The sequence below is a fragment of the Urocampus carinirostris genome, chromosome 8, assembly GCF_059441175.1.
Source record: "Urocampus carinirostris isolate Australia breed hairy pipefish chromosome 8, RoL_Ucar_1.0, whole genome shotgun sequence".
Classification (NCBI taxonomy): domain Eukaryota; kingdom Metazoa; phylum Chordata; class Actinopteri; order Syngnathiformes; family Syngnathidae; genus Urocampus; species Urocampus carinirostris.
The window spans coordinates 4,010,505-4,023,095 of record NC_142356.1 but is presented as its reverse complement, the minus strand read 5'-3'; the positions used below and the strand labels follow the sequence as shown (position 1 = coordinate 4,023,095).

Below are 12,591 nucleotides of genomic sequence, written 5' to 3'. Positions count from 1 at the left end.
AATATATTTTAAGTAAACTGAAAAGAAAGCTCTTTGATATGTTTTGGGCAGTCTACAACGATCTGCCAACGAGATCAAAGCCAGCAGAGAAGCTTACCACATGTTGTGACTCATTCATTTGCAGCAACTGTAATAAAAACCTCATCATCCAGTCCAGCGTGAATGTGGATCTTTGGTGGGTCAGGTACACCGCGGTTATATCCCCCCCTAACAAATCCATTTCCTGGCAAAATATTTTGCGAATGTCCCCGATCCAAACGGCGCATCTGTCGTACCGACTCGACCGCAAAACTTGCTCTGACCCAATTTGGAGTGGGCGGAGCCACTCGATGCCGACGCATCGACACAAAAAGTGCATGAGAGCTACAACGTGGAAACGCTAACTGCTGCCACTTTTGCGGAAGTAATGCGTCGCGCTTCATCGGATGTCGCAAAATCAGAATATGTCTTGTCTGGCAAAGCGAGCGGAACGAGCGCCTCTTTGACGAGCTCCGCGTCTGACATACCATGCCGCGCATCACAATATCACGTTTGAGAACTCTCTCGCTTGTATGGAGTACCGATCCTGCCATATGTAGGAGTAACTTGAAGGATTTTATACATTTGACTATAAAGGATTTTATACGATTGAATACAAGTTACATTTATTGAGTTTAATCCAAGATATTCACTGACTGGGCTTTAGTTCAATGACGGGGCACGCTGTTCCAAATGCAGAATATTTTGACTAGGGAATTTTGGCAACAGGACTCTGAAGGAGGACGGCAGGCCTTGTTTTGAGAACGAGGCCCTGATGATGTAGAAACGCTCGGTGTTGGTTTGAGTGTTCCAGACATCGCGGCGCTCTTCTTCGAGATGGTGAAGCCCAGGGGGCTTCATTGGCACGCCCTTAGGAGGAGCCGAGACGCCATCTTGCAGGGAGACGTGGGCCAAGAAGAGGGAGCTAAAAGACTTCAGGAGAGGGATTCTCAGAGACTCCAACGTCACTAATTCGGCCATTTTCGACGGAGTACACTTAGTTCAATTGTTAATGAAATTAAATCTGCCCCTGTGTGGAAATGTCGGCTTTCCTGTTCATCTTTGCCGTCAAGAAACGAGCGCGCATAAATTGTTGGGTGAATGTTGGTTGTGTTTGGTTGATAACTAATTCGAACAATTTGGTAAACGGTACAATTCCCAACACTGTATACATGAATTTGTGAAAAATTAGAGGTAACATCCTAAGCCAGAGCCTGAACCCAAACCCAAGTAGAAAATCCGAATCGGGCCTAAAACGTCAATCATTACGTTTGGGTTCGAGCCAGGCCGGGGTTCTCTCTCGCTGACTTTTGTTTTTTTCTAATTATCTACCCGTCGTTGTTCTTGGTTTCTTTCTCTATGTCGCGCGGTGGATGATCTGCGCAATGTATTCTGTCCCACTTTTACACAGCCGCCAAAACTCAGCCAGAATCACCCCTCCTTCTACCGAGGCATCACAAATAAAACATCAAGTTCAGGTTCCCTCAAATCAAGTTAATTGGTCAGGCTTTAACACTCACAGGCCAGTGTTGGATCGGGCTGGATTTTATAGACCCGACTTTACCCCCTACTACAAGTAAATATACATTATTCATTTATTTATGAATTTTGTAGAATTGATTTATTCATTTATTTATTTTGTTGTGTATTTTGGAGTGTGTTTTGTTGTTTATTTTCTCACGTATTTTGTTTTGTATTTCTTGGTGGTGTTTTGTCATGTATTGGTCATATTTCTCTGTGTTTTTTATCGTGTGTTGTGTCGTATTTTGTTGTGTATTTTGTCATGTATTTTGTCTTGTATTTTTGGGGTATTTAGTTGTGTATCTTGTCATCTACTTAGTCTTGTTGTTTGTCATGTCTTTTGTCTTGTATTTTTTCAGGTATTTTGTGGTGTATATTATATATTTCGTCTTGTTGTGCGTTGTGTATTTTGTCATGCATTTGGTCGTGTATTTTGTAATTTACTTAGTCATGTATTTTGTCTTGTATTTTTTCAGGTATTTTGTGGAGTATCTTATGTATTTTGTCTTGGTGTCATGTATTTTCTCGTGTATTTTGTTGTTTATTTTCTAATATATTTAGTCATGTAATGTGTTGTGTTCTTTGTCATGTATTTGTTTGTGTATTCCGATGTGTATTTCATCATGCATTGGTCAAATTTTTCTGTGTATTTTGTCGTGTGTTGTGTTGTATTTTGTTGTGTGTTTTGTCTTGTATTTTGGTGGTATTTAGCGGTGTATCTTGTCATGTATTTTGTCATGTATTTTGTAGTGTATCTTGACATCTACTTAGCCTTGTTGTTTGTCATGTATTTTGTCTAGTATTTGTTTCGCATATTTTGTGGTGTAGCTTAAATATTTTGTCTTGTTGTGTGTTGTGTATTTTGTCATGCATTTTCTCGTGTATTTTGTATTTTACTTAGCCATCTATTTTGTCGTGTTATTTGTCATGTAATCTGTTGTGTATTTTGTCTTGTATTTTTTCGGGTATTTTCTGGAGTATCTAATGTATATTGTCTTTTTGTTTGTTGTGTATTTTTTCATGTATTTGCTTGTGTATTCTGTCGTTTATTTTGTAATTTATTTGGTCATAATTTGGTGTGTTATTTGTCAAGTATTACGTTGTGTATTCCGCCGTGTATTTCGTCATGTATTGGTCATATTTTTTTGTTTATTTTGTCGTGTGTTGTGTCGCGTTTTGTCATGTTTTTTCGCGTATTTTGTGGTGTATCTTATATATTTTGTCTTGTTGTGTGTTGTGTATCTTGTCATGCATTTTCTTATGTATTTTGTATTTTACTTAGCCATGTAATTTGTCGTCTTCTTTGACATGTATTTTGTTGTGTATTTGGTCTTGTATTTTGTGGAGTATCGTTATGTATTTTGTCTTGTTTGTTGTTTATTTTGTCATGCATTTTGTCGTGTATTTCATCGCTTTTTCCGTAATTTATTTAGTCATGTAATTTGTGGTGTTCTTTGTCATGTATTTTGTTGTGTATTTTATCACGTATGTTGTCATATTTTTCGGTGTATTTTGTCATGTGGTTTGTCATGTATTTTGTAAAGTCTTTTCTTGTGCATTTTATCATTTAAGAAAAAAATAAAAACATATAGAATTAAATACTCATTCAGTGAGAGAGAAAGAGAGAGAATTACTGGGAAAAATGCCTTTGGTTTCCTTAGTTTCAGGTATTTATTCAGCAGGGTTGGGTAGGGTTACTTTAACTTGATTACTTTCAATTACTTTTGGATTACTCAAATACCATATATGCTAATAAAAGACAAAATAAACTAAATATGAATAAAATGACTACATTTTGTGCAGGCTTGGGGAGTAACGGAACACATGGAACGGCAAAAATGATGTTGGCAAGCTGTTTGGATTTATTTTCATTTTTGTTTCTGTCGCATTTTATGTTGATCAAATCCAGGAGAGAAAGCTTACCACGTGTTGTGAGTCATCATTTTATTCATATTTAGTTTCTTTTGTCTTTTATTAGCATATTTGGTGTTGGAGTCATCCAAAAGTAATTGAAAGTAATCCGGTTAAAGTAACCCGAACCAACCCTGATGGTCAAACATATACAAATACATAAATGAAGAAGGGGCAATGGAGCCATTAGAAAAACAGAGCTCCTTAGGAAAAAACAAAGGGAATAAGAAATCTTTTGTATGCTTATTTGAATCATCCGGTACTGCATCCAGTAACTACTTTAGCTACAGGGTTGGGTAGGGTTACTTTAACTTGATTACTTTCAATTACTTTTGGATTACTGCAATACCAAATATGCTAATAAAAGACAAGAGAAACTATATATGAATAAAATTACCAAATTTTGTGCAGGCTTGGGGAGTAACGGAACACATGGAACGGCAAAAATGATGTTGGCAAGCTTATTTTCATTTTGTTTCTGTCGCATTTTATGTTGGTTTTGCCGGAGATCAAAGATCAAAGCCAGGAGAGAAAGCTTACCACGTGTTGTGAGTCATCATTTTATTCATATTTAGTTTCTTTTGTCTTTTATTAGCATATTTGGTATTAGAGTAATCCAAAAGTAATTGAAAGTAATCAAGTTAAAGCCTGTTAGTCAGTCCCAACTGGAGACTTCAAGTTAGATTCTAATTCAGTTTTTGTTTCCGGTGCCACGTAAACCAAAAAGAACAACAAATGCATTTGATTGGACATGCACGAAAATCAAACGTAACAGTTTTCTGGCTGCTATCATTCTCACGATCAGAATTCAGTTTTATGTATCGTGGCCTGGTTCTGGATGTGGAATGGGCGTTGAAAAGGTCCAATTTAGATCACAGGCTGGTTGGTGTTGTGTTTGAGTGAGCGGGCGAACGAGAGGGGGAGAGAGAGAGAGAGAAAAAGAGACCACTAGAGCTGGAGACACTCAGCACTATTTCACCAAACCAATTATCCACAGAGCTATAGCTCAAACTGATAGAGTAGGTTTTAAAAAGACACACGTGCAACACAACAATCCCATATCTCCCGTATCGCCGCCCGATTGCTCGCGATGCCGCCGGTGAGGTGGGCGTCTCTCAATCTGCTCGCCGTCAACACGGAGAAGCGTTTTACGGCTTTAAGATGACTTCCTGTCCTCCTCGGAGTCATCAAAGGAGAAGCGGGAGGGTGCGAGAAGAAGAGACGGATGGGATGGAATCGCGGAAAGATGGCTATCGTCTTTGCTAAACCAATGTTTCTCATATACATGGAAATGGTTTAAGTGTTCCGGCTAAAGTCTCATAATCCTGTATTATTAAAGAATATAATACTGTTTTTAAAATATATACGTAACGGGTGTAATAATAACTTTTGTTTAATTGAAATTCCTGCTGAAATATGTTACAGTGGAACCTCGGTTCTCGACCATAATCCGTTCCACTTCTTTGTACGAAAACCGATTTGGACGATCACCGAAGCCGTTTTTTCCCCATTAAAAGTAATGTAAAATTGTTTTAATCCGTTCCAACACCCTGAATGTTTATCTTGAATATTTAACGTAAAGCTAACCCAGGCTAATCGTACGTTCGCGTTAGCGTAATCTTCCGTACGAAAGATTACATGAACGTGTAAAAATAAAAAAATCAGGTCGTTTACACGTCATTTAGCACCCGGGTCTCCACAACAAGTGGTGAGCGGTTAAAGGATAAAGAAAAGAATTATGAATAGGATTTCTTACCGGTCGGCAGAAGCCATGCTGTATTCTGGAAAGAAGGGAAACTCGCACACCTTCTTCATATTTTGCTATTATTTATTTCTTAAATGCAATAGTTGTACGCACTACTCCTCTTTTTTCACCTGTAGCAACTTTGCTACTTGCACCAACCTTCTTCCGAGGCATAATTAGGGGTTAAAACACTCCCTTCACCGCTTTTGAAAAACGAAAACAGAAAAGGAGTGCGCGTTGCCGTGACAACAGTTCTTCACGAGGGGTGGGGGCAATCTACACTCGTACGCCGCTCAGCGTCGCCCCTAGCGTACTGGCGTTCGAACTCCGATTTTTTGAACGAAAAGCGAAGCAAGAATTGTTGTAGAAAATAAACTCAATTCCAAGTGTTTACTGTCATATGCACAGTAAAGTTGCGAGCGAAAAAGAAAATAGAAACTAAGGAATGGCTGGCATTTCTTGAATCACAAGACTTGAACCTTCCGAATGATATTTGGAACAATGCATTTGAGTGACATCGTACGGACACCGCATCCGCACGTGTCTACGACACGTATTTGCTTCTTTGCAAGCTTTCGGAATGTTAAGGGGGTAATACGTTGGACTGAACCCTCTGACTGTTTTGTCGACATTCCCATTGGAGCGCCTTATAATCCGGTGCGCCTTATGTATGGAAGATATAGGACCAAAAACTATTTTTTGGGGGTGCGCCCTATAACCCGGTGCGCCCTATAGTGCGGAAAATACGGTAATAATTCATGTTTGTTTCATTAATTTATGATCATATATATTTATCTATTTATTATTGAATATTTATGTGCCGAAATTACACGGCTTTTCCTGTCTGTGGGCCTGGTTCGCCATTCTATTTATGAGAACGTACAAATTCCTGTCTCGTCATTGACGCCATCTGTTGAAGTCGCAGTTCCTCCCCCGTTATTCTCATGTCAGAATCTTTTGTCAAGACAAATAATTGCTCTTTTATCACAAATGGCGGGGGAAAAAGACGATTTGACACCAAAATTTGCAGTTGGTGATGTGACGGAAACATTATTATATGCCATTTATTTTCTATGGCGATTTGTTAAGGCGTCAAAAACAAAAATAATTATTTATTTTAATAATATGAAGCTGACGATTGGACGGATAAATATCATGATTATTATGTTGTGCTTTTACTATTTTCCATTTGAACAACACTTGGGCGTGTTTATCAATTAGAACGTAGAAAATGCAAGTGAAATAATTTTGTGATGACAACAATGACTCATTTAGTCATTCTGTTTTCATTAAACATATATATGTTTACGTAAAAGGAAAACAATCAACAAATTGAACAAACAAAAGCAGACAATTTGCAAATTTACATTAAGTGGCTGGCAGCCCTAATGCTGAAAAAAGAAATAAGAAAAAAACAGCTTGAATTGAATGTTTTGCATATATGTAAACCGTACATTTGTAAAATTACAAAGGCTTTGGGCTAATACTGCCACGGATACTCAACTCCTGGATTCTCACCAATATCAAACCAACGCAATCCATCTAGTTGACAAAAACCACAATTAAAGGAATTACCGTAAATTCCGGACTATAGGCCGCTACTTTTCCCCCAAACTTTCAACCCTACGGCTTATTTAGTGATGCGGCCAATTTATGTAATTTTTCTATCGGCCGCCAGCGGCGCTCGAGTACCAAAGGTAAGATTTAGACCGGTGGAATATATGCGCCGACGAAGACTGCAACTTCTTAGCTTGTGCACAAATCAAATTAGCGTAGAAATATCCACACCATGCAAATTGCAAAAAGAAAGGCACATGACGTAGCTTTCAAGCTAAATGCAATCGAGCTATCTGATAAAGAAGGAAACAGAGCTACTGCACGCAAACTTTAGCTTGCGAGCGTGTTGCTAGCGTGTTTTTGAATAAGGGAGCGTGGGACGACGTCTATATGACAAAGTGTCTTTCCCATACTGGGGTAGACCACTTTGATGACGTCAGTTATAAGGAGGAAAATGAGGACAGTTTACCGTGGTTACCACAAGTTCGATGTTTTTTTTAACACAGTCGTTTATTGTGTTGCGAGCGTGTTGCTAGAAGCATTTTGCTACCCTCCACAGGCACGGTTTGGGATGAAAGTTATAATATTATTATTAAAGCTTTGAAAACTCTCTCGGTGTACCGTCTTTCTTTGTAAATATGTGTAACCATGTATAATATGTATTTGCAACTGTATATTTTTGTAATGTAATGTAACTTATGTTGATATGTTTTGCACGAGCGAATGAGAAAGAAGGGGCAGGGCAAACGCGGGCTGACGGGAAGTGGAGTAAAGGTGACACGTGTTTGTGGATGCGGCCGACAATAGTGGATATATATTTTTCCCACCCTTACCTTTGGAAATATACACTTTTTTTCCTTAGATTACTTTCAACGGGCACCCGGACTCTGCAGGTCTGCATCAAACCTTAAGTACCAGTATCATTTTCCGTTCATTTTGCCGGCTGGGATTTTTGGACTCTGTCGGGAATGGGTTAATTTTGTGTTTGTGTTGCATTTTTGCAATGTGAGCGCATGCGGCTAATATACAGGTGCGGCTTGTGTATGTACAAAATCGGTCTTCCTCCCGAAATGTGGTGGATGTGGCTTATAATCAGGTGCGCTCTATAGTCCGGAATTTACGGTACACATTATTTAGCCATGGCGAAAAACGTTTGTAGGACAGCCACTAAATTTCCCGAGGGTCCAATAAAAACGTCTTTGTCCAAAGTTGCTACATGTATTGAAATGAAATGAAATGATCTGCATTTATATAGCGCTTTTCAAGTCAATGACTTCCCAAAGCGCTTTACATTGTGCTTCACATTTACCAATAGCGGCCGTGATCTGTGTAGCCATGTAAGGCGCTAACCTGCTTATTGGGGGTAATTGGGGGTTCAATGTCTTACCCAAGGACACTTCGACATGTAACACGGACAAGCCGGGATTCGAACTGGGATCCCTTAATGATTTCAAGCACCCTTATGAACCATGAAAGAAGCATATGCGCCTTGATATAACCAGTCAGAAAAACAAAATTAAAGCCTTTTTCACTCTAATTACCGTAAATTCCGGACTAAAGAGCGCACCTGATTATAAGCCGCACCCACCACATTTTAAGAGGATGACCGCTTTTGTACTTACACAAGCCGCACCTGTATATAAGCTGCATGTGCCCACATTAAAAATTGTGACACAATTACAAAATTAACCCGACTTTGAGCCCCGCGATTGTAACTGAATATAAAGTACTCAGCCTAAAAACCACAGCCGGCAAAATGAACGGAAAATGATACCGGTACTTAAGGTTTGATGCCGACCTGCAGAGTCCAGGTCCTGTTGAAAATAATCCAAGGAAAAAAAATGTATATTTCCAAAAGTAAGGGTGGGAAAAATATATATCCACTATTGTCCGCCGCGTCCACAAACACAACTCACCTTTACTCCACTTCCCGTCAGCCCCCGTGGTTTTTGTCCCTTCTTTTTGATTCGCCCGTACAAAACATATTAGAATAAGTCTCTAAAATAAATACATTACAAAAATATACAGTTGCAAATACATATTATACTTGGTTACACATATTTACAAAGAAAGACGGTACACCGAGAAAGTTTTCAAAGCTTTAATAATAATAATATAACTTTCATCCCAAACCGTGCCTGTGAAGGGTAGCAAAACGCTACTAGCAACACGCTCATAACACAGTGAACGGGTCTGTTAAAAAAAACACACCGTACATGTAGAAATCTCGGTAAACCGTCCTCATCTTCTTCCTTATAACTGACGTCATCAAAGTCGTCTTCCTTTAGTATGGGAGAGAGACTTTGTCATACAGACGTCGTCCCACGCTCCCTCAATCAAAAACACTAGCAACACGCTCGCAAAGTGAAGTTTACGTGCAGTAGCTCTGATTCCTTCTTTATCGGACTGCTCGATTGCGTTTAGCTTGAAAGCTGCGTCATGTGCCTTTCTTTTTGCAATTTGCATGATGAGGATATGTCTACGCTGATTTAAATTGTGCACAAGCTAAGAAGTTGCAGTCTTCCTCGGCGCATATATTCCACCGGTCTAAATCTTACTTTTTGTACTCGAGCGCTGCTGGCGGCCGTTAGAAAAATTACATAAATTGGCCGCATCGCTGAATAAGCCGCAGGGTTGAACGTTTGGGGAAAAAAGTAGCGGCTTATAGTCCGAAATTTACGGTATGTCACTTGCATTTTACTAGCTCCATGCTAGCAAAGCACATATCGCACTGCCTGGAACAGCTTTGCCCCTTTTAAATATGCCACTTTTAAATATTGAATTAGAGCACACAGAGGGGAGAGGCAAGGTCACACAATTCATTTGCAACACAAGGTTACATCCGACACACACTCGCACAAGCGTGACATCATCCATTTGGGGTTTAAGGACGCTCACCATAATGTTGCTGTGGATGAATCCTTTGCGGTAGCGGGCAGGTTTGAGGTGAGGGTACTCCTCCGTGCTGGTCACCTGAATGTTCCAAACGCGGCGCCAGGCTTCGTAAAGCTGCAGGTGCACCGGGTAGACCCCCGAATGGTGAGGGGCCACGGCGTAGCCCATGTGGACCGGGATGGAGTGTTGCTGTACACACAAAAATGCAGTGCTTTAGTAATACAATTCACATAAAATGTTGATTTTAGTCTGTATTATAATCACGGTTCCTACCAGGGTCAGAAACTCATGACAAAAAGTTAGCGGACACCAGGGCAGACAACTCTGAAAAGTTGCCTGCCCAGCCATAAAGTCGCCTGCCCCATTTTTCACAACTTGAAACACAATAAGACGACTCATCGCAAAAAAAACTATTGTTGCAAAGTATTAAGGATTGATAATAGAATAGAATATACCTTTATTGTCATTGTTACAAAATGGGTTAACATATTGTGACAACAAAATTGGGAATGGCACTCCAGTTTCACATATTCACAGTGAGGATAAAAGAAACCAAGAAGATAAAGGGACAGAGAAGATAAGGTTATAAAAACAAGGAGGATAAGGTTATAGTTATAATTTACACAATATTTACACAAAGAAATGTCGGCATGTAGGATGTTACATTATTACAGAAAAAAAGAAACAAAAGGAAAAAATAAACACAATGAGATTTTTAAAGGAATTTAAAAAAAAGCTAGAAAAAAAAAAGGAAAAAAGAAGAAAAAGTTTGTGTTGCATTCAAATAATTTCCAATGATATCAAGTGAATCTTGTTGCCAACATTGTACCTCCACTAAAAAATGTGATTAAGTACAGTTCTGTATCTTACAACAGACTAAATAAAAATGTTAATATTATGCGACAAAATATATCAGGAAATAAAAAGAAATGGATATCTTGTGAAAGAATTGTAAGAACAAACAGCGTTTGTAGGCCGTACAACCTTTGCAATAGTACATGAGTCAATTCATTCAAAAGAGAAAAATCATTTTGCATTGCCGGAATATAATTAATAATTAATTATCTTGCCACACTTGGGATTATGGTTGCTCACTGTTGTTTCAAGCGTTGCTCACCGACTTTGTGTGAACACTCAGACCCGTGCAAAATTACAGGGAACATTGCCTATGACCCTAGTGGTTAAGGGATCCCCCCAAACCCACCATTGTGTTGATAGTCTACGTTGTCGATAAATGATTATAATCATGGCCACAGGTATTCAACCTTTGTCACTTATAATCCTTAGTTTGAGCTGAGAAAAATGGAGACCAAATTGTATACCCATTTTTAATTAAAATTAGGCGTCATACATAATTAAATATCGGAAATATTGCAGAAAGTGCATACGATTGTAATGTGTTTATAATGGGAAAAAGCGGCAGAGAGAATAATAAAACGCGCCTTTCGTCAAAAAGGTAATTAACTGTCAAGATTTGGCCTCAATTGACCAGTATTCCGAACATTCCAATGACGTTACTGCATTCCAAACACTATTCCAAAATGATGACGTGACCACATTCCTAGAATTTCTATCATTTCAGGAAATCCAACGTGATGACATCACTACATTCCTAACATTCTCACATTCCCAGCGAGCTGACGCCACCGTATTCCTAACATTCCGGACATTCCAGGTTGAAGACGTCAGCATTCTGGAACTCCCTGGAATGTGTTGACATCATTACTTTATGTGCTAGGAATGATAGCAATGCAGTGACATCAGTACTTTGGAATGTCAGGACTGTTAGGAATGCACTGACTTAATCGGAATGTTAGGAATGTGGGGTCAACTGGGGTTACATCTTTCTCACATGATATCTAAATATAATAAAAGTGGTCCAATAGTTAATGCAAGCCAGAGCTAAGAAAAAATATATTTTGGTTTTATCAACTGGCATTATCTTAGCTGTATTTATCAGTAGCTAAGATAAGATAAGATAAGACATAGTATGCTGAGGTAAATTTGTTTGAATTATAATAACCCACTTTCTATTAATTGCAGACATTTGAGACTTAGACAAAATGTGTGTGTCCAAACTAAGGCCTTGGCGCCATTTGTGTCCCAACATCCAACAGATTCTGGACCACCGTAATTATACACTGTTTATGCACAGTTTTGTATGGTAAACTGTGGCTATATATTAAAGTATTTTACGACTGAAACAAAAAAATATATACTTGATGATTCATAACAATAATTTCTAATATATACGTACATTCGACTTACTGATTCCGGCAGATACGATGATTTTTTTTCGGGATGTCGAAAAATATCCGTCGAAAATTGCTGTAAGTTAGGTTTTGTATTGTGTGCACCTTAACCAGAGTACAGGACAATATTGTAGTGCTTCTTTATACCGCTACCGGCGTGTAGTGCTGTGAGAGGTCACCCAACATCCTCCCCGAAGAAGAAGAAATCCGGCTTCTACTTCCTGGTGTGTGTGTATTCATAACAATGTGTATTGTATTGCTAGCGCGCTAAGAACTTTGACGTTTTTATTGACGTTAATATCTTGTGCATCCATTCAATATAGTTGGTGTAAAGTGTAGGGAAGAGGCGAGCCGTTTCTTTTAAAATGAAAGTGGAATAAGAAAGCTTGATGCGGTTGAGAAAAAAGGTTGGATCACTTTTTTTCTGACCTTTTGAAGCCCATCTTCCAAAAGTAAATTAAACTTAACTTTATCTTTGGAGAGCATATTATTGTATGAAATGTTTTTTCTTTAGTACAAAACAATACAGGTTACCTATACAAGCCTTAAACATACTTATATAAACCTTAAACATACAATATATAGCACTGAAGCAACTTACGAACAAATTTGATTTAAGAACGATCGTAGGTCGGGTAGCGTCTGTATGTATTAAATAATTAACAGAGCGTGATTGCAGAATCATTACGCACG

At 38.7% G+C, this 12,591-nt stretch overlaps 1 protein-coding gene across 2 annotated transcripts in view; it reads right to left on the bottom strand.

Annotated features, from left to right (window-relative positions):
* Nucleotides 1-12,591, bottom strand: part of ndst3 (N-deacetylase/N-sulfotransferase (heparan glucosaminyl) 3) — a 123,489-nt gene that overhangs the window by 47,087 nt on the left and 63,811 nt on the right. For both annotated transcript variants that reach the window (XM_088341388.1, XM_088341389.1), the window contains exon 5: nt 9,650-9,835. In XM_088341388.1, the coding sequence (XP_088197514.1) occupies nt 9,650-9,835 (186 nt within the window). The remainder of the gene's footprint in view (nt 1-9,649; nt 9,836-12,591) is intronic.